This window comes from Centroberyx affinis, unplaced genomic scaffold (genome assembly GCF_046629955.1).
Source record: "Centroberyx affinis isolate AG114_WGS23_722 - 3 ecotype Tasmania unplaced genomic scaffold, CSIRO-AGI_Caff_v1 ptg000890l_1, whole genome shotgun sequence".
In the NCBI taxonomy this organism is placed as follows: Eukaryota; Metazoa; Chordata; class Actinopteri; order Beryciformes; family Berycidae; genus Centroberyx; species Centroberyx affinis.
Window position 1 is genome coordinate 43,732 of NW_027279479.1, and position 21,723 is coordinate 65,454.

Genomic DNA, 21,723 nt, shown 5'->3' on the forward strand with positions numbered 1-21,723 from the left:
GGATGTCCTTTTCAGTTCATGATGAAAGCCAGTAAAGTTGTTACTAGCAATATTCCCTTGAGCCTTGAGCACTCGGGCTTCTTGTGTTTCTATGTTTCGATCTCATAGCCGTTGTTGTTGTAAGGATTGAGGCCGTTGCGATTGGAGGACCTCCTGTGGACTCCGCAGCAAATCAGTTTGTAGAGAGCCACCAGCGGGATGGAAATCACAGGCAGCACACAGAGGAGGATGATTATACCAAACACCCAGTCTGGGTAGGGCTTCACCTCAGTTTCGGGGAACTTTTCCTGAAGAGAGAGACGGGGAGATAGTTAGGCTGTAGTCACCAAGCGAAAAGATAACTTTGAAGATGCTTTATTACATATTCAATTGGAGCTAAAGGCGACTGCTAAATGTCATTTTCAGCAGATTAAAAATAGGCACAGTTTTTGCATGTACTCTTATGACATGATTTTTTTTGTGATGTAATGGATAGGATGGGATTCAAACCCATGCCAACATCCCTAACATTTCCTTATCAGCACCCTTGGCTTGCTTACATAGTCTGGGTTCCAAGCAGGATAGGTGGGGTGCTTCTGTGCCTGGATAACCACGTAGGCAACCAACACTGCCAGGAGCATTACAGGACTGATAAACGTCCAGCAAGCCCTCCAAAAGAAGTTGGGCTTCTTCCCAGTCATGAAATAGATGTCCTCACTGAAACTGTCAGGGGGCAAAGGAACAGTCAGAAGAACCAATGAAAGTTGCATTGAAATAGGTTGTGAAGCTCATAAGACTATTTTTAGGTTTGCTACAGATCCTACAACAGCTACAGCAGCTAGGCTTAATGAGTTTCAATGACTTTTTTCAACTCTTGCAGCAAGTCATTGTACACTGCGATCTTACTATGTCCATAATGTACTAACAAAATGACTTATTTAAAAAAATGAACAGATAGACAGACTAGAAGAGGAGAAAAGATTACTTTTTCATTCCATAGACATAGATCACTCCAATTATCTCAAAGAAGGCAATGACGAGCAGAGGTACAGAGCCCACGTAGCTATTGAAGATCTCCAGCCAGTAATTCCCTGAACCCATGGTGAAGATCAGAGCCATCAAGAAGGATACCAAGCAGATGACCGCTGAGGAATTGAGAGAAGAAAGGCATTTTTACACAAAGGAATCCAAAATAAACAGTACTGATTATTTTGTCTGCAGACCGTCTGCTCCCTTCATTCCAGTTTAACAGGGATCACAAGAACAAAGTGTTACGATACTGTTCTAGCATGAGACCAAGCTCATGAAGTTATGTACTTTTTGCCTCGAGAACAACTTGCACCTTAAGGCCTACATTGAGTGGCAGGTACCTGTTACTAGTTCTTTAGGGATCCACTTGGGCACCAGTTTCAGGTCATTGAGTGGTGTAAGGATGCCCTCTATGTCGCCAAACATAGTAGAGAGACCCAAGCTGAAGAGCATGACGAAGAACAGTACAGCCCATACCTGAGAGCCTGGCATCTCTATCACCGCCTCAGTGAACACAATAAATGCCAGGCCAGTACCTGATGCACTCTGGGAGAGGAGGATGAAAGAGAGAGTGAGAAGAAAATAATGAGGCTTGAAATTATAGTAAATGCCAGATCACTTCCTAACGTACTCTGGGAGAGGAGGATTGAGGGGGAGAAGGAGATTAGCAAAAGAGGCCAGACGAGAGCGAAGATAAATGAGGATATGGATGAGTAATAATTAAATGAGAGTTTGGGTGAGGAATTGAGTCTTATTGGGATGGAAATTGTTTCAAAGATCAGTTTTTGCAGGGCTCATCTGATGGCCTGATTGCTAAACACCCATCCCGGAAAGTTTTGTTGCCAAAGTAGAACCCAGTGTACAAAATGAGTCCTCAGATATTTTCTAAATCAGCTACAATACCTGGTCGAGGAAAGATTGCAGATTGCAGTGCCTCAGGTTCAAACTGGAGACCTCATTTGGAAATGTCCCATTGAGATATTCAAACCAATTATCATAGCTGTCCACTGTTATGTTCTGGTCTGAAATCTCAAACTGGTTGGTCAGAGCCAAGATGTTGCTGCAGATGGGATACAAAATAATCTCTGAGGGTTTCCACGTGCCTAGTTGGTATCAGTAAGCAAAGAAGAAACATTACAGTTACACAAAATGTATACTGTACTTACTGTTCTAGACAGGAGTTGAAGTTGGAGTTAGCTTTAAAGCCCAGGATGGAAAAGATGGGAATGGAGGCGTAGATAGATGTAGCGCTGTTTATCACCCCCACCAGAACAGCATCCCTCTCACAGTTATTTCTGATACACAGAACAGAAAAAAACAACAGAGCTTCACAATAATTGCCCCATTTTTACAAAGGCTGTTGAGGAATTCCAGTCTTATGGTAACTATAAGAACAGAGAACTCACTTCTCGGGATTGTAGCTGGAGAAGGCTATGAGGCCTCCAAAGGCCACAGAGAGAGAGAAGAAGATCTGGGTGGCAGCGTCCAGCCACACCTGGGGGTTCTTCAGAGTCTCCCACTGAGGGAAGCATGTGGAAACAGCATATCAGGTCATCGTGTCTGTGTGTGCAAGATGCAACTTTCCCTCGACTGAGAGAGCAACAAATGACCGAACTCACATCAGGGGTGAAGAGGTAGATCAGTCCATCGCTAGCTCCAGGCAGAGTGAGGGCACGGATCAAGAAAATGGTCAGTACCAGGTAAGGGAATGTGGCTGTCACATACACAGCCTGAAGTAAAAAAAAAAAAGTAAAACAATTGACAACTAATTTTCATCCCTCCAGGATGGAAGAAAATCCAGTCTCCAATGAACAATTGGCAAGTCTACTAACAGTCAAAATGATCCAGGAAGTGTCAATGAAATGAGAGTTGAGGTGAGAAATGGAATCTTGCATTGGGGTGGGAGAATGGAAATTACATTTTCTTCAAAGAGCAATTCTTGCATAGCACATCATATCTGGTGCTTTCAGATTGCAAAAATGCTGTTCAGCTCTCATTTTTGAGGCTGTCCTTCCATATCTCAAAAAATAATGGATGTAAGTGCCACTGGTCTCAAAGACTCAGTACAGCGGTTGATTTTGGACTTGGACATCATTATTCGTTTAACCAGTTCCACCCACCTTTCCGATGGTTTCGATGCCTCTGATGAAGCAGACGTAGACCACACACCAGGCGGTGGCCAGACAGACGACCATCCACCACTGCAGGGAGCCGTTGATCTCGATGTCAGGTGTGATGTTCAGGGTCTCCCGGTACCAGAAGTAGTTCGATGGAGTGCTCACCACACACTCCTCGTTATAGGCTGTTTGAACAGTCATTGCATAAACAATTAAAAAAGATCAGGAAACAAAGAGCAAACAGAGGATCTCAAAAATAATAAAAGCTTACTCTTAAAGTTCTTAGAGTTTGTTTTGTTTTATACCTGCATAAAAATCTAATAATAGAACTCAATTCATACAATTTTTATTTTTATTTAATATTTGTAAGTTCAATGGGATTTTTTTATTTCAGCATTGGAGTAATACTAAAAGTGTGCCTGGATAATTTTAAGTACTATTTGTAGCATTATAAAACATTGATATATCATTATGAAATTAATTATGATGGCTTTGTATAACTAGATGGCACTCAGTAGATCGCATACCTCTGCCAAACAATGAAATTGTCAAGATATGCCAGTTCATGTCGGAAGTTAATTTCTTCCATACCCCATTATGTCTGCTGATAGGCAAACAAAGTTTGATGGTGTTATATGAATTGAATATATGCGTACGGTGTATGCCTTTTTGTGAGAAGCCACAGCCACCACCAAGCCCCCCTTTGGCCAATTGGTATGACAAGTTAATCAGTTCTTTCTTGCCCCATGACCAATCTGTCCACAAAGTTTCGTGCAAATCCATTGATAACTCTTTGAGATATCCTGCTATCAATCAAACAGACGTAATGGGGCGAAAACATAACCCCCATCCAACTCCGTTGGCAGAGGTAATTACTGTAAACAAATGAGAGCATGGTCGAGACGAGTGGTAGCCTCTATCTCACACCAGTGGTATTGGTAGGCCTAGTGCTACTCAGTATTATGACCACATTTCCCATAAACCCCCTTGTTCCTGTTGCAAAGAGGTTGTTGCTACTCGTCCCCTCTCCCTGGTGTCTCTCAGCATGCATTAGTTCTCTCTTTCGCTTGACTTAACAGGATAAACATGTTGGAACTGATTTTTCAATTGACCTTTCATTCATTCCACCATCTGCCATTGCCAGAAACACTGAAAGCTTTAGCTCCATTTACCCTGGAAGATCAGCACCCTCTTTCTGTTTTGTGCCGTAAAGCAATCCAGTAAATTTCCCACAAAATCCGACCTGAAAATTGCAGTGTAGAGGCCAGTAGAGACTACCAATCTTCTCTGTGATAGTCTTGTTCATTCTCAGTAATTATGTACCTTGCGAGGCAGCTGGATTCGCGAGATCACGATCACGCGAGAATTATGCGTTTGTGGCCGAACCACAGTGGTGTGGACCAAGCAGTGTCCTATGAGGTCAGCTAGGGGCGTGGCTTAGGTGTGGCGACAGCGAGAAGCGACTGTTCGTTCACAACAATGGCGGCTCCTAAAGAGGCTAGCGTAGATGCTGCTATAACATCAGTTATTTCTGAACTGGAGAGTATTTCTTCATTGAAAGAAGAGCAAAAAACGGCACCGAAGGCTTTTCTGGATGGAAAAGATGTTTTCGCTCTTCTCCCGAGTGGCTTCGGCAAGAGTTTGTTTATATGGTTTGTTGATCTGATTGGTTGAAGTTAGCCTGTGATAGACGGTGATAGACAGATGGTTCATCCAATCACCTGCCAAGTATTTTTTGAAAGAGCCTGCCTTTTCCAAACAGTTTCCAAGGACGACTTCCCAGATGGTTCTGTGTAACAAACCATCTGGCAAGTCAGGTTAAGTAATTATACTAATGTCTCAAAATGTATTTAGTATTGAATTAATGATGTTAAAATGCTACATGTTGCACCTTTAACCTGATATAATCTGCTATCAAACAATATTGCTGTTGTTGCTATGGCTGTAAAAGTCGCAGTCACAAACTATATAGTGCTGATTGCATTCATAATATTCTTTAACTGTGGGATAATAAATGTATGTGCCCTAACAGTCGTTGACCTACATGTGAATGACTGACAAGGGGGAGTCCTTGTTACCTGTGAGGTTGGCATTGAGTGGACAGTGGCTCCAAGGCAGGGGGTTTTGGAAAGAGTGGAAGAAGTACCAGAGCACCCAGGCGATGATGGTGTTGTAGAAAATGCCCACCAGAAATGACACCAACATGGAGGCAATGCCTACACACAGGAAATAATATTATTCACTTTAGGAGGTTAAAAACAGTATATTGTATGTATGGTACAGTAATGCAAGTAAAGTAATACAGTGATATAACTGGCCGTGCAATGTGCATTTCTAACCCATTCATGAAGAATCTTTGTGTTACAAATGTAAATGACTCTGTTGAAATGTAAATGAATTTTTCACTTTGGTAGAACATTCACCCTTTCTTCCCCAGGCATACCTTATGAGTTAATCCATTGCTAAGGCTTTTTTTTTTTTGTTAACTCTCTCTACATCAATAATTAATAATAAGAGATAAAATTACCAGAAAAAAATAGCAACCATGGACCAGGGTCAGTTTTCCAATAGCAGTTTTCCAATTTGAATTATTGTTTAATTTTATTTTCAGGTTGGAAATCTATTTCAGTTTACATTGAGTTTGTTTTCAGTTTTTGCTTAGTTTCTGTTGTTCAGAAATGTTTAGTTGTAGTTTTTATTTCATGTAGGTTCAATTTAACTTTTAATATTATGACTGATTAGTGTGTCCTGAGTTGCTACTCATTGGTTCTTATTTTTATTTCATTTCAGCTAGTTCTGGAGGCAGTATAGTTTTAGTTTAGTTTCAGTTTTTCTCAAATGCTCTAGTTTTTATATTATATCACCATCTTTGCATGCAAGTTTTACTTAGTTTTATTATTAGCCATTTATAATAACCTCGCTACAGACACGTTCCTGTAGCTCTGTGAGTTAGAAGTGTGATTATTATTTTTCAGTTTTTGAAAGGAAAGGAAGTGAGTGACATTAAAATTGATTCTGGGATAGTAAATAATTAACTCTTCATGACCTCATATGGAAATATGCAATCTAAAATGTAAACAATTCTTACCAAAGGGTAATTGCTTAAAAATCAACTCATTCAGCAGACGCATATTACAGAGATTGTAATTATTCTGTTCTACTTACCGACTCCACCCAGAAATGGTGAGATGGAGTTCCAGACACCGACACTGCCCATGCGGAGCCTCTGTCCTATAGCCAGCTCCAGGTAGAGCAGGGGAAGACCCTCAAATACCAGCGCTATCAGGTAGGGGATGAGGAACGCACCTGAAGAGAGGAGGGGGTAGATGGTTTCAGGCATTAGCCAGGATACTTAGATGATGTTTCATGCTATGCTACATAGGGACATTGTCATCCTGCAAGACACGGTTTCCGTCCAGAAATGAAATACATCATAGGAAGAGGGAGATCAGTAAGAATTATTATGTTTGTAGTGATTTGAATTTGCCAGGTCCTCAAAAAGATGATTGGACTTGAATTATGCCAGTAAATGTAACTAAATCAATATACAACCATCGTTGCTCTTCACGGTAGGGGAGCTATGTGTGTGTTTCTATTATTTTGTTCATATTATGTAGATCTTGGGCTACAGTGACTCAAGGTGACTAACTGAAGTCAAGGTAAGATAGATGTTCAGTTTATCCTAAATCACTGTCTGTGGGAATCTTAATCTCAGAGTCAATATGTAAAGTTAACAGACCCTATGCACATTCCTGAGATTGGGTGTTTACTCAGCTCAGCCTGACCCCAAACCTTTAGGATTCTGTTAGCTGAGGGCTCACGATATCTCACCAGGAGCTATGAGGAAGTAAATATTGGAAATGGGTCTGTTCAGTGGAAATCTCTGATATATCTGAGTATTATGTTCACCAAAACCAAACATGGACCCAGAGATATAGCATTGCTGCTACTACTGCTACCTCTACATTTACATTTCTAAACTGCCTGTGATATCAGATAAGTATAATAGTTTTTATAGCAAGCCATTATGTCATTGATGAATATGTGAGGCAAAGCCAGCATCTCACCTCCTCCATAGATTTGGCATAGGTAGGGAAAGCGCCACACGTTCCCCAGTCCTACTGCAAAGCCGATGCAGGTTAGCAGGTACTGAACCTTGTTGTCCCACTTGGGTCTCTCCTCCACTTCAGTGGAGTCTCCTGTTTTCACCATCCTCAGCTGGCAGCAGCTCACAGGTTTAGCACAGCTCCAATTCCAGTTAAGGTCAAATCCAATGATGTAACTCTCACAATTCTAATATTCACAGCAAATCTGTTGATAGAGTATTTTTTTTAAATATTTGGTCCTGTTTTTGTTTTATCTCCAGTGCGTACCAGAATACATTTTGTTGCGGCTGCTTTTTATTGTGCCTTTATTTAGATACAGTATCAGCTTCCCAGGCTAAATAATGTCCAGTGATCCTCTCCTTTCCTCTCCTCTCTTCTTTCTGACTCTCCTTAGTGGGTTGTTCTCTAATGCCCTCTCAGTTGCAGCTTTGAGCACTAGTGTAGTGGATACAGTTTTTATGGGTTTGACAAGAAAGCAGGCCACCAGGAAGGGAGTGAAAACAATAGGCATGATGATTTAGTGGTAAACCTCCCTGCTTGTTTAAAACAGGATTGTACCAAGCCCCAGATTAATGGATAACCCGGTGATGCTACACCACTGTTAACCAGACCTAAAGCAATTTGGAAACAGTCAATAAAAACACATCATGGGCTAGACAGTTGTATCATGTAGAAGCTGTATCTTCTTTGTTTTTTTATTTATAAATCATTAAAAGATTTTGCTATGGAATGTTGCAACAGTTACTGAAATGACCAAGAGGCAAAGTTCAGTGCATATTGTAACAATGTAGAAATGCCATCTGTTTATAGACTTTACTGATAAATCTCAGTTTTTGGTGAAAAAATAGAAAAATAAATATCAAAGTAGTATTTATTGTAGCAGATTTTAATCAAATACAGACCACAAATACAGCAATATGTAGGCTATCACAGTTGTTTGAGTGCTTGCATAACAATGTATTTACTCTTAGTAAATACATTGTAGTGGCTGTTTAGCATAAAAAAATAAGGAAGTCTATTTTTATATCAATATCTGCTATTGCTACTGCTATTGTTATTGCTACATATGCTAGAACTTCATATCTGGAATCTTCACATAATTTGGCACAACAAAAGCTACTGTATCCTATTACCTCTACTAGAATTAAAACACTTATGTAAACAATCGTGAAACACAAACTATTTCAGTAGCAGTTGTGCTTGTGTAGTATCTATGTTTATCACTTTCAGAGATGGCTGCTTACACTGAGAAATAGTAAACCAAAGTATTTTCAGGAAAATACAATATTCATCACGACGGGTATTTGATTATGTTGATCAATGGCTCTGAACATGTGACTAGTGAAGCGCAGAATCCCAAGTAAGATGAGGTGAAGTGCAAACAACATTCAAGTTGTATTCTGAGGCTTCTAAAAGCAACTGGAAAAATGACTATATGTCAAGTGAAGACATCCTAAAAGGATATCTTGTGTTGTAGAATGTACAGTCTCTCAGCTAACTAAACTATGTATCCACAGTATAGCCGTCGTTGGCATAAGGGTTGGGCCTGTTCCAAGAGACTTCAGAGGACCTCCTAGAGATCCCACAGCAGATCAGTCTGTAAAGAGCTACCAGGGGAATGGGAGCTACAGGCAGCGCAGAGAGGACGACAATGATGGCAAACACCCAGTCTGGGTAAGGCGTCACTTCTGTTTTGGGGAAATCCACCTGATGGAAAAAAAAAACAATCAGTCAGGGGTGTATTCTACCTACTGACATTGCCAAGTCACAAATCAGATGGGCTTACAGCAAGGCAGTAATAGCTGACCAGATATTATTATTAGCTAGTTAATAAACTGACATTATCTAAACACAAATGCTCAGATGTATCAATGGTGAAATGATCATTTCCCAGTGAAAAAAAGTTGAGATGAGGAGTTATGTTTAGAAACGCAGCCAGCTGTTCTCAGCCACTGTTGGCCAAGATCTCAGGACCTCCAGTATGGCCGCCAGCGGGTGGGTAACATCACCTGAAAGCCCTCTGTAAGTCATCTATTCTTCCCTGTATCTACACTTAGGCTTACACTTAGTTAAGAACATTACATCCAGTAATTTACCATCTTGCTACTGGTCTCAACAACAATAGGCTAATGGGGCGGGTGACCCTTGTGGATTGAAACGGCTCGCTCAGCAGTCCAGAAAGGGAAAGCTAGCCCTGCTGGCTTGAAACTATTTCAACCATAGTTGTATGTAGTCTTACATAGTTTGGGTTCCATGCAGGATAGGTGGGGTGCTTCTGTGACTGGACAGCAACATAGGCTAGGAAGACCACTAGCAACATCAGAGGACTAATAAACACCCAGCAGACCTTCCAGAAGATGTTGGGTTTTCTCCCTGTCATGAAGTGGATGTCCTCACTGAAACTATAGAGCAGAAATGATCACAATGATCAATACAAACTGCATTAAGTCATTTCTTTAGTCAAAAGAGGGTGACACCCAGAGCAGAGAACACAACAGGAAAACCAGCGTTACCGTCTCAGTCCGTAGACATAGACCACCCCAACGACCTCAAAGAAGGCGATGATGAGGAAAGGAACAGAGCCCACATAGGAATTAAAGACTTCCAACCAGTAGTTCCCCGAACCCAGGGTGAAGATCAGAGACACCAGGAAGCATATCAAGCAAACTAATGCTGAAATAGAGAGAGTGAAGGTTTGCAGTACAAATACATGGAGTCCTTACAGGTTGATAGAGATAGGGCAGATGAAGAACTAAACAAAAGCAGATACTATGTGCATAGTATGTGTTTGATTGATGTGTTTGATCAAGATGATCTTGTTGGGATCAAACACAGGACACCTATGGAGATTCTGACAAAAAAAGGGAGAATTTGAACCCACTTTAATGTTTTTTACTTGTGGCACTTAAATGTATAGGGCTATACTTCTTCAAGGCCGATGGGTTCTTCTCATAACATCCTGGTCAAATAGTAATCTAAAAGAAAGAGTTGGCCTTGCCTTTGAACAGTTTTGACAATATGAGACACAAACAGAAAGGTACAATATCTAAACTGATATAATAAATACATATTACAGTGTTTACCTTATTTTCAAATTAAGAACCATTGACTTCTTGCACAAGTTGTCCAGCTACTTTAAATTATTTCAAAGACTACAACACAACAAAAAATGGACAGTTCATCTGAAAATCTGGCATCCAGCATTCCAATATAGAAGAAACACGTTCCCCTTAGATTACCATGGAAGGTTTTCCAAAGTTTAAATCATGCTCAGTATTAGGCTATTATTTAACAGTTTTGTAAGAAAAATTATTTAACGGGTTTTCAATGGTGGTAATGGAAGTTCCAAAGTGAACTTTTTACGCAAAGGTGCATGAAGACATAATTCCATCCCAGTGTAACAAAACTTGCTGTTAGCTAGATAACTACTAAATGCAAAACTAGTTTCAAGATTCTTGGCAGGCTATGTTCACAAGCTGTCTGTCTTCCTCAACAGTGTTCCAAATATTTTTATGCACTTCACACTTGGACAAAATGTACCAACAGACCACTGATAACTGGTACCTGTGAAGAGCTCCTTGGGTATCCACTTGGGTACCATGTTTAATTCATGGAGGGGGTTGAGGACTCCTTCCAAGTTTCCAAACATAGTTGAGAGACCCAAGCTGAAGAGCATGATGAAGAACAGTATGGCCCATACCTGAGAGCCTGGCATCTCTATCACCGCCTCAGTGAACACAATAAATGCCAGGCCAGTACCTGATGCACTCTGGGGGAGGAGGATGAAAAGCATGATAAGAAAATAATGAGGGTGCCTGAAAATACAGTAAATTCCAGACCAGTTCCTGGCGTTCTCTAGGTAGGAGGAGGAAAAAGTTGGAGCAGAGAAGAATAAGAGAACATACAGTAATGTATTACTTATGTCAAGAGGATGCCTGTTTGCATATTTTGATTTTATTTTCACCTCCCTAATGTTTGCTGCATATCCAACCCAAACTGCCAACTGGGAAACCTCTAAATGTTGCCAAAGTAAAACACAGTGTACAAAATCAGTTTTGTACACTGTGTTCACTGTGTACATCCGATACACTGAGGCCCTCTTTACACCTTGCATTAAAATGCGTTTTGGGTGATTGGATTGCAATCGGATAGTGCTTGACCACATGAAAGTACAGGTGTAAATGCACCCAAGACGCATTGAGGACGGATTGTGATCCGATCAGCCAAACCACCGGAGGTGGTCAGGGACGCATTGTGACCACATTGAACACGAGTATAAATGCAATTGCATTTTCAATCCACATACAACAACTACGTGGGCGGAAATACGTAATCGCGCCAACTTTCGTCTTCGGCATTCCAGTTGTTGAAGACAGCTGTGTTCACGGCAGACTCCGTTCTCTCCGCAGAGCCACAGCATTTCATGGTAAATGCGGTAGCAGCGCGGTGTTCACGGAGAGCGCAGAATCTCCTCCTATTGTCCATTTTTGCCGGTTGTCAGCTGTCACTTGGCTGTCACTCGATTACACTTACTTCCCTGGTAACCAACTAACATAGCAACCATTAACCAATCATAGCCTCTGAACTGATTGCAGCGTTTGCGGAGGCCTCGGCAGTGTTTCATTTTTTGAGAGGAGCGCGGAGCTCGGTGCGGACCCTCCACAGACCCCCTGCGGAGCGCCGCACTCGCCGCACAGACCCTCCGCACCGCGAACACCAGGCACACCGCAGAAACCATAGTCCATAGCTTCACAGATGGGTATCATCTTTTTTTTTTTTTTTTGGACCCATGCAAATAAGAGGAGGATGTGACGTTCGGTTGTTTGAGCCGGACAAGTGATCGGATCTCAATCGGATCTCAATGTGGACACTGGAGACATGTTAATACCAGGTGTAAATGTAATCAGGTTAAATCATATCTAGATACAATCTGGATACGAGACGCATGTTAATGCAAGGTGTAAAGAGGGCCTGAGTGTACACAGTGTATACTGATTCACTGTATATTTTCTAACTCGGTTAAAAATACCTGGTCGAGGAAAGTTTGCAGATTGCAGTGCCTCAGTTTCAAACTGGAGACCTCATCTGGAAATGTCCCATTCAGGTATTCAAACCAATGATCATAGTTGTCCACTGTTATGTTCTGGTCTGAAATCTCAAACTGGTTGGTCAGAGCCAAGATGTTGCTGCAGATAATAAAGCAATATATATCAGTTTATAATTCATGAGGCAAAACAGCAGCTAGGGATTAGGTTGAAAATATTACATTCACATACATACCTGTCAAGACAGGTAATGTAGTTGGAGTTTGCTTTAAACCCAAGGATGGAAAAGACAGAGATGGAGGCATAGAGGGATGTAGCACTGTTCACCAGCCCGACCACAACTGCATCCTTCTCACAGTCATTACTGATAGACAAAATGTGAAAGACAAAAAAAAGTTTTATACAGTATTATATTTTACATTTTAGGCAGTTTATTGACACTCAATAGTAGAATAAGTTGAAATGCCTATCACCAGTGTTACAAGCAACCAACTGGAAGGCCAAAGGTCAGAGCCATAGTGCACCGACAATATATGTAATTAAATACTCCTGTGACCATTGAATTTCATAAAATAGACTTGATTAGTTGGCTACTGATATAAATGTTAAGGATCTTTTTTTTTACTCGAAGTTAATACAATTTCATTGATCATAGTGGGATTGTGAAAACTGTCCCCATTGGACACTAACTTTGGAGGATTGTAGCTGGAGAAAACAATGAGGCCTCCAAAGGCCACGGAGAGAGAGAAGAAGATCTGGGTGGCAGCATCCAGCCACACCTGGGGGTTCTTCAGAGTCTCCCACTGAGGGAGAAATGACATGTCATATAAAAAAAAGGGCAGAGGTCAAACCTCTTGACTTCAATGTCCCCTACAGTCCAGAAGAGAAAGTGAAAGAGATAATACTAGTTCTAAAACTATTACTAATACTAATGCTGTTGCTGTTACCACAAATAATAAGAATCCTAATAATAATAATGCCACCACTACTAGTACTACTTCCACAGTACTACAGCAACAACCATTACTACTCCTCCTTTTACTATCACAAGTACAACTACTCATACTATTGCTACAACTTCTACTATGTCTGCTGCTGCTAATACTACAGTTGACAGAACTAATATTACTGCTATAACTACTGCTACTATGGCTACAACTACTGCTATTGCTACAACTACTATTACTAATACTAATTCTAATATTAATATAACTGCTGATAATTAAATACATTTGGTGGACACGATAGTGTGTGTTCATGTATTTTGAAATGGATGACAGCACTTACCTCAGGAGTGAAGAGGTAGACTAGTCCATCAGTGGCTCCAGGTAGAGTGAGGGCACGCACCAGGAAAATAGTCAGTACCAGGTAAGGGAACGTAACTGTTACATACACAGCCTGGAGAAATATTAATTTAAGGATGAGTCCAGTCCTCGTTTTCTGAGGCATCTCACATGCTGCTTTGGTGGACATTTCCTGTCATATTGGTGCTACTTTATCAGCTCCAGACAAAGAATATGCAAATAATTCTTTATCTTTATTTTAATCTGCTTGGAGTACCCGATGGGTGGGGATTACTATGTCAGGAACACTGCCAAACACAGAAACATATACTAAATACATTCAAATACTCTCCCGTGATTGTCTGCTGTTTCTGACACCCATTGTATTCTTTGTGGTAAACCCATCCCATCTGGCACATAAAAAGTATTTGCAAATACTAGTTGACCCAAGTCAGGTAGATCTGTACATTGATTTAAGATGGGATGGAAGAGGTGTGAAACGTTCCTTTTCTACCACCACACGGTATGCCCGACATTTGGTTATCTGCCCATATCTATCCTATCCTATCCTCTATCCTTATGTGAATATTTTGACTAATCTGAGCAATAACAATGCCATCTTGGTCTGAGCCTTTTGTGTGAGGTTGGTGAAGTCGGGTGTCCATGTTATGATTTGAGCCTGGGTATTAACCACCACTACACCACCCACCTTTCCAATGGTCTCGATGCCTCTGATGAAGCAGATGTAGACCACACACCAGGCAGTGGCCAGACAGACGACCATCCACCACTGCAGGGAGCCACTGATTGCAATGTCAGGTGTGATGTTCAGGGTCTCACGGTACCAGAAGTAGTTCACTGGAGTGCTCTCCACACACTCCTCATTATAGGCTGTAATGTAATGGAGAAGGGATGAGACACATGGTAGCTGTATGGGCATCAATTGGGTATGGGAATGTATTACTTACTATACCTTAGCTTAAGTGAGTCCAAATTTGACCTTGTTGTTTTAATCATGATAATGGAGAACAAAAATCAAGTAACAGTAGGTAACATTATTACCTGTGGTATTGAAGTGACATTGGTGGAATAAGTAATTTAACTGATTAACGTGTCGTGCTAGCTGTCCCACACACTGAGCCCCACTCTTTGTCATTAATTTACAGATATCCACGTCTTCTGCTGCCCTAAACTTTAACGGTAGGTAACGTTATTGCCTTGTGGTACTTAAGTAACATTATGGAATTAGGTAATTGAACCATGTCGTATTGCTTCAGTGCCTAGAATTGAACACGCGCCATGGGTCTGTACAGGATCTGTGCTTGTTTTTCTTGACCACAAATTTTTAAAAATACACAATTGGTTTTGAAGGGATTTCGTAAGCCCAAGGGTCAGAGATTTTTTTTCAATCCACAGAGTGCCATTGTAATTCTTCAATTCACAAAAAAACATGAAAGTCATCAAAATTGGAGAAAAAGTGATAAATTGAGCACAACTCTACTTTTTTGAATGTATATTTTACAATACATTTTGAATATACTGTAGATCAGGAGGTTCCTACCAAGTTCTGGTGAGGTTCCTGTTTCTACCTACCGGTGTGGTTATCATTAAGTGGGCATTGACTCCAGGGCAGGGGGTCCTGGAAGGAGTTGAAGAGGTACCAGAGGACCCAGGCCACAATGGTGTTGTAGAACAAACACACCAAGAAGGAAACCACCATGGTGGCTATGCCTAAACACAGAAAGTACCATTATTCTAACTGCCATATGTAAACTGGCATATGTGCTCAGGACACCCATGTATAGCATGACTGCTATTTGCAGTACATCAAACCAACAGTGTATTTATGATCTGATATTGAAAGTATTAAGGTAAAACTAACATCCAAGAATCATTTGTTAAATAATTTGCGTTTCTTTTTTACAAAAACAAACAGAACGGTATATCTGATGAAGCATCACTTGAAATTAAATGAGAAATGACAAGGGATGATTAACAATAAATAATACTGGCAATCATTTACAGTATACTGCATACCTGCACATAATAATATTGCTCAATATATTTTCCATCAACATATTCTCAGCTACATTCCCACATACTCTATCGCACTGTCTCTCAATACACTGATCCTTTAACCTCCATTTAAAGTTGGTACGTGTAGCATTTTAATATCAATAAATACATTACCAAAACATTACGTTATTATGTAAAATTATAATTAGTATGATTACCGTAAACAAACAAGGCCATTGTTGAGATGATTGCCAGCTCTACACTAAATTTTATATATTGTGTGCCAACAGGTTTGATTTTGTGAGAAATCTTGATTGCTTTAAGGCACCAAAGGATATTTCTGTACAGCACTAAACAGGAAGAGGGCGCTGTTCTTCCAGTGCAAACGGAGCAAGTAGCAATATCCTCTTTACGACAGGAAGCAATGGGGTTTATGGGAAATATTCTCTTAATTTTGAGAAACACTACCATTAGCAATACCACTACCGAAAGATTTGTCTCATTTGGATACAGTAATTATACCAAGGTATCAGAATTAATTTGTCAACGATATATTGAAGTTTAAAAATACTACACAGCGCACGTTTAAACATACTCACATCCACAGGTTCATCCTCATGCAAATACAATCATACAATCATTGTGTCGTCATTGTCATTTATATCTACCTACCGACTCCACCCAGAAATGGTGAGATGGCCTTCCAGACTCCGACGCTGCCCATGCGGAGCCTCTGTCCTATAGCCAGCTCCAGGTAGAGCAAGGGAAGACCCTCAAATACCAGCGCTATCAGGTAGGGGATGAGGAACGCACCTGAAGAAGAACAGCGGTGGTGGTGAGGGAGTTCTATCAGGTTTTTATACAGCTTTAATGACATTTAATATGTATATTTAAGGTAAGTGTCACCATTTTGTAATGACAGTGCATAAGTCTCCTTTAAACACTATCATAAACATTGATAATTGATATTGTAACTGCAGAGATTCCATTGTCATAGTATGGATTAATTATCACAGGTAGGTTTCAGAGTCTGGTTTAATTGCTATCCATGTCGATGTGACAGGTTTAGTATTAGGATCCAAGAAACCCAAGGGAGTAAAGTAGAGAAAATGCATTGGCACTAGGACCCAGGGGAAAGGGGAGAGGATAAATTAGGGGTGCATCCCAAGTCTCTTATTTGATATTTCCTCGCTCCTCGATCCTCGCTTGAACCGGAAGTCATTCTGGTCCGTCATTTTGAAGGTCGTCCCAAAGCTCTTATTTCTGCTCCGAGGAGCGAGGCTCGAGGAGCGAGGAGGTATCTCTGAGGAGCTATGAGCGAGGATCGAGGATACACGAGAGCAGCCTTCCCGGAAGACTTTCAGCTGAACGCCATGACGTCAATTCTCCGCCCCTACATCTGGCAAATTTGAACGAGATGGCAGAGAAACAGTACAAGTGTAAATGCCCGTTATTTTATGCTTTTTGATATATAACGTTAATGCAAGAACATTTGGAACCTAAATTACGACATCGCTTCACATGACGCTTCAGAGGAAAGGACGTCTCATTTCTCTAAAAACATATTTCCTTGTTTCCTCTCTCCTCGCATGGTTTCCTTGCGTCTCTCCATGCATCCTCGGTGGGAGGGACTAAGACGCAAGGAAAAGACGCAAGTGAGGGAAACGTGGATGCAATTTAAGAGACTTGGGATGCACCCTAGGAGTGCCGACTATCACTGGGGCTGTCTTCCCCTGACGTCTTCCCTTCAGTGAGCCCCCTAGTGACGAAATGCCTGATGTACAACAAGTAAACCCTTCTGGTTCCCAGCAAGGGAAGAAAGGCCAGGGATCAAACCTGAACAGCCCTTACTACTTTTTATATAAGTGCTATACATTTACTTTATCTATTCTAGCAAAAGGCTTTTCCAGCAAGAAGTCTGTGCATTTGCCCGTCCGTCACGCACAATATCTCAGACGCTGCTGATCGGATTTTGATGAAACTTTGGAGAATGATGATTGACATTGTTTCATTCCGTCATTACACTGATTGCTGTAAGGAGGGCGCTAAAGCATTTGTTTAATTGTCCATGTTGGAGAGAGAGTTCTCTCTAACCAAGATTGGCCCCACTACAACTCTTCATCATTGATCATTCATGGGGGTGACATGTTTATTGTTTACTTGTTTGACTTGGTAGGTGTAAATTTAAGCTCTTAACCGCCTGAAATATGACACTGGGGCCCTTTTAGTGAAATCACTCAGTGTCAGTGGTTTGGGGAAAAGTTGGGTTCCAAATTACTAGGCAGTGGAGTGGTGCTGCATAGGCATTAATTGCTCATGTACTTTTGGCCCTTCTCATATACAGTAACTTACATATATTCACCTAATTCATGCATTCATGTAAATTCTACTGTACAGTAGATTCCAGTCACCTGCAGGTTTCTCCTAAAGACTGGTGATTTTCTGTACTGACAACTAATGTCTGTATCTTAGACACCAATCGCCTAACATCTGTAAAGCCCCACCTTAAATTGTACTGAGTTTTTGATGAGCCTACCTTTGCATTATGCTTAAAGTTCATGTGTTTTGCTTTCTTTTCTTCATTATTTTTCTTTGGGACATTGTGCTGACTACTAGGCCAATACAGGGGGCTTGGCAGTTAGGTCTGCTATAAGGAGCTGTAAGTGTATGGGTTTATGGTCCTTGTTACTAGGCTCTAGTGATCAGGCCCTGCTTGGTTTTTAATATCCATGTTAGGATGTTTAGTTTCGCTGGCTCCTTCCCTTCATGCCCTAATGCTGTGACTGAGAGTTGATACAACAGTGTGCCCATTTCATACTCTGATCCTTTTTGCCCAATACATTTATTGTTCATACGGAACACTGGTCCCATTCTGGGTTATCTTGTTGCAACATGTGTACAGCAATAGGGCACCCTGACCTCCACTATTCAGTATTGGTGATCCTTTATGGTTAAACCAGTAGTAGTAATCTTGGTATTCAGACTACACAAGAAATGTACAGTCATAATGATAACTATTTAGTTAGTTGCTACTGTCTGAGGAGTGTGCACAGAATACATAATTTAATCATTAAATGTTATAGTTCAGAAATTCTGAATCAAGTCGTACAAAAGTTCTCAAAGAAAGTTATTCAAAAGTGCTACTAAATGATGCTAATACTATTTGAACCATAGACAGCATCTCACCTCCTCCATGGATCTGGCAGAAGTAGGGAAAACGCCACACATTGCCCACTCCCACAGCAAATCCAATGCAGGACAACAGGTACTGGGCCTTGTTGGCCCACTTGGGCCTCTCTTCTGTCCTTGAGCCCCCTAAATCTGCCATCCTCAGCTTCAGTTGGATCGATGTTGGTGTTATCTAGCTTCTAGAGACGTACTACAGAGATTTGTCTTTGTGATTGAATGGCTCTAACACAGTGGAAATATACCAAGGAAAGCGTGCCAGGAATTAGTTTAATGGATAACCTAGTGGTGGCCTACTGTTGCAATGCAGCCTAGAGGTTTAGGAGCCACCAAGAAACACTCAGTTCTCAATCAAGCAAACCTTAATGGCAGACAAGAGTATATATTATTCATATGTATATATTTTTCACACAGGTATTGTCTTTTGATTGGAAGATATTTTTAGATGGAAGATTTCATCAGTCACTTACATGATAAAAAGGCGAAAAGTGAAAATAAATCTTCAAAAGAGTCAAAAATGATTTCATACATTTTAATGGCAAGATTCATGAACAAACTATAAACAAATAAAATCATATGGTGCCTTGTAGAACAAGAATGATCTAATGCAACAAGTAACTATAATGGCAGGCATATCAGCGCAATGAGTAACAATATATAACTAGAGTGGTCATATGATATTGTGTCAAACATGAGCATACTTGCAGAGCATCAGTATACATTAGTTTCAATAAAAGTTCAGAGTAGTATTAAAAAGTCAGTATTAAAAGGTCAATATATAATGGTCTTTTGTGAAATCAACATGGCAACTTCAATTGCATTTTTTTTATTTGCTGAATTTTATAACTTTTTAACTTTTTTGTCAGACTGGGGATTCCTGCCAAAACAAAGATGACCACGTTGACCCATGCAGAGTACGGTACTAATGCCACAGACAGGAATTCCTCCTTCAAACCATTAAGCGGTATAATTAGTGCATTTGGCATGTGAGGGCTAACCACAGTGAGGTAAAGTATTGTTAACCCCTGACAAGCTGTTATGATATGCTATATTGTAACAACATTTAACTCAGAAATGTTTGACACATCATGATTTTTTTTTAAGACATTTTGCCTTTATTTGACAGTTCAAAGTAGATTTAGTCAGCAAAGATTGGGAGAGAGAGCGGAATGACATGCGACAAAGGCTCTGGGCCGGCCCAAACCCAGCCCACTGAGCCACTAGGACGCCCTGACAAAGTATGAATTTGTATATTTTGCAATGAAGTGATGAGAGTGCTAAGAGGAAAAAAGCAGCAGACAGGAAAGATGAAAGATTGGGGCTGAGATGAAAGCTGATACACCCAAATGAAACATTATTTTCATGAAGCAGTGTGCTTACAGAGTTGGGGTCCCAGACTAAGTAGATCAGCTCTTCTTCGACTTGGGTCACCAAGTCCAAGAAGACCAAGATAACCAGGACGATTAGAGGACTGATGAACCTCCAGGTAGCCTGCCAATAGATGGAGGGCTTATGTCCTATCATGAACTCCAAGCCATTATTATTATTCATTATCAGTCAACTATAATGATCTTGGTATGGACAAATTTCTGTAGCTCTTGCGCTTTAGAAGTATGATTTACTAGATGCGTTTTAAAAAAAACATATGGTTAACTATTCACAACCTCATTTGGAAACATGCATACTAAAATGTAAATGTTTCTTACTAAAGTGAAATGTTGTTTTAATATTAACTCGAATCATTCAGCAGACAGATGCTGTAATTATTCTGGGCTTCCTACCGACCCACTCTGTCCTATAGCCAGCTCCAGGTAGAGCAGGGGAAGACCCTCAAATACCAGCACTGTCAGGTAGGGGATGAGGAACGCACCTGAAGAGAGGAGGGGGTAGATAGTTACAGGCATCAGCCAGGATTAATGGACTTAATTCAGACTTAATTGCCTCAGGCCAGTGAACAGAGAAAGAGAGTAAAATAGAACAAAATCTTTATGATTATGAGTGGTCATCTGGGCCCTTGACCTTCCATCTTTATGAAACAAGTGAAAACTGCTGTCTGTCATCTTGATCAAGCCATTAGGTGACACTGTTTCCCTCCAGAAATTAAATACATCATAGAAAGAGGGTGATTATTCAGAATGTTTGTTTGTAGTGTTTCGAATTTGCTAGGTCCTCATAAAGATGATAGTAAATGTAACTAAATCTGTATTAAAGCCACAGTTGCCATTCACTGCGGGTGTGTGTGATCCTGAATCACTGCCTGTGAGAGTCAATATGTAAAGTGAATAGACCCTATGCACATTCCTGGGATTGGGTGTTTACTCAGCTCAGCCTGACCCCAAACCTTTAGGATTCTGTTAGCTGAGGGCTCACGATATCTCACCAGGAGCTATGAGGAATTAAATATTGGAAATGGGTCTGTTCGGTAGAAATCTCTGATATATCTGAGTATTATGTTCACCAAAACCAAACATGGACCCAAAGATATAGCATTGCTGCTACTACTACTACCTCTACATTTACATTTCTAAACTGCCTGTGATATCAGATAAGTATAATAGTTTTTAAAGCAAGCCATTATGTCATTGATGAATATGTGAGGCAAAGCCAGCATCTCACCTCCTCCATAGATTTGGCATAGGTAGGGAAAGCGCCACACGTTCCCCAGTCCTACTGCAAAGCCGATGCAGGTTAGCAGGTACTGAACCTTGTTGTCCCACTTGGGTCTCTCCTCCACTTCAGTGGAGTCTCCTGTTTTCACCATCCTCAGCTGGCAGCAGCTCACAGGTTTAGCACAGCTCCAGTTCTAGTTAAGGTCAAATGAATGTGGGGTATTTTGTGATTTCTTTTTTTTCTATGTCATCCAGTGTTTCCATTTTTTATCTCCAGTTTGTGCTAGAAATTTTGTTGCAGCTGCTTTTTATTGTGCCTTGATTCAGATTCAGTATCAGCTTCCTCATCTTCA

General features: G+C 40.7%; 2 protein-coding genes across 2 annotated transcripts; both read right to left on the reverse strand.

The window, feature by feature from the left end:
* Positions 1-89: 89 nt before the first annotated feature.
* slc6a18 (solute carrier family 6 member 18) lies at positions 90-7,337 on the reverse strand. Its single transcript, XM_071521458.1, has 12 exons — positions 7,193-7,337; positions 6,291-6,431; positions 5,204-5,341; positions 3,129-3,310; positions 2,628-2,738; positions 2,415-2,527; positions 2,175-2,303; positions 1,912-2,068; positions 1,350-1,554; positions 965-1,124; positions 540-702; positions 90-287 (listed from the first exon to the last, which is right to left on the reverse strand). Exons 1-12 carry the CDS (start codon positions 7,335-7,337, stop codon positions 90-92), a joined length of 1,842 nt encoding a protein of 613 aa, XP_071377559.1.
* A 1,397-nt stretch (positions 7,338-8,734) lies between these two features.
* Positions 8,735-21,522, reverse strand: LOC139645673 (sodium-dependent neutral amino acid transporter B(0)AT3-like). Its single transcript, XM_071521459.1, has 15 exons — positions 21,378-21,522; positions 20,543-20,631; positions 20,142-20,252; positions 18,762-18,909; positions 16,248-16,388; positions 15,153-15,290; positions 14,269-14,450; positions 13,564-13,674; positions 12,967-13,079; positions 12,512-12,640; positions 12,261-12,417; positions 10,796-11,000; positions 9,745-9,904; positions 9,471-9,633; positions 8,735-8,938 (listed from the first exon to the last, which is right to left on the reverse strand). Exons 1-15 carry the CDS (start codon positions 21,520-21,522, stop codon positions 8,735-8,737), a joined length of 2,196 nt encoding a protein of 731 aa, XP_071377560.1.
* Positions 21,523-21,723: the final 201 nt, after the last annotated feature.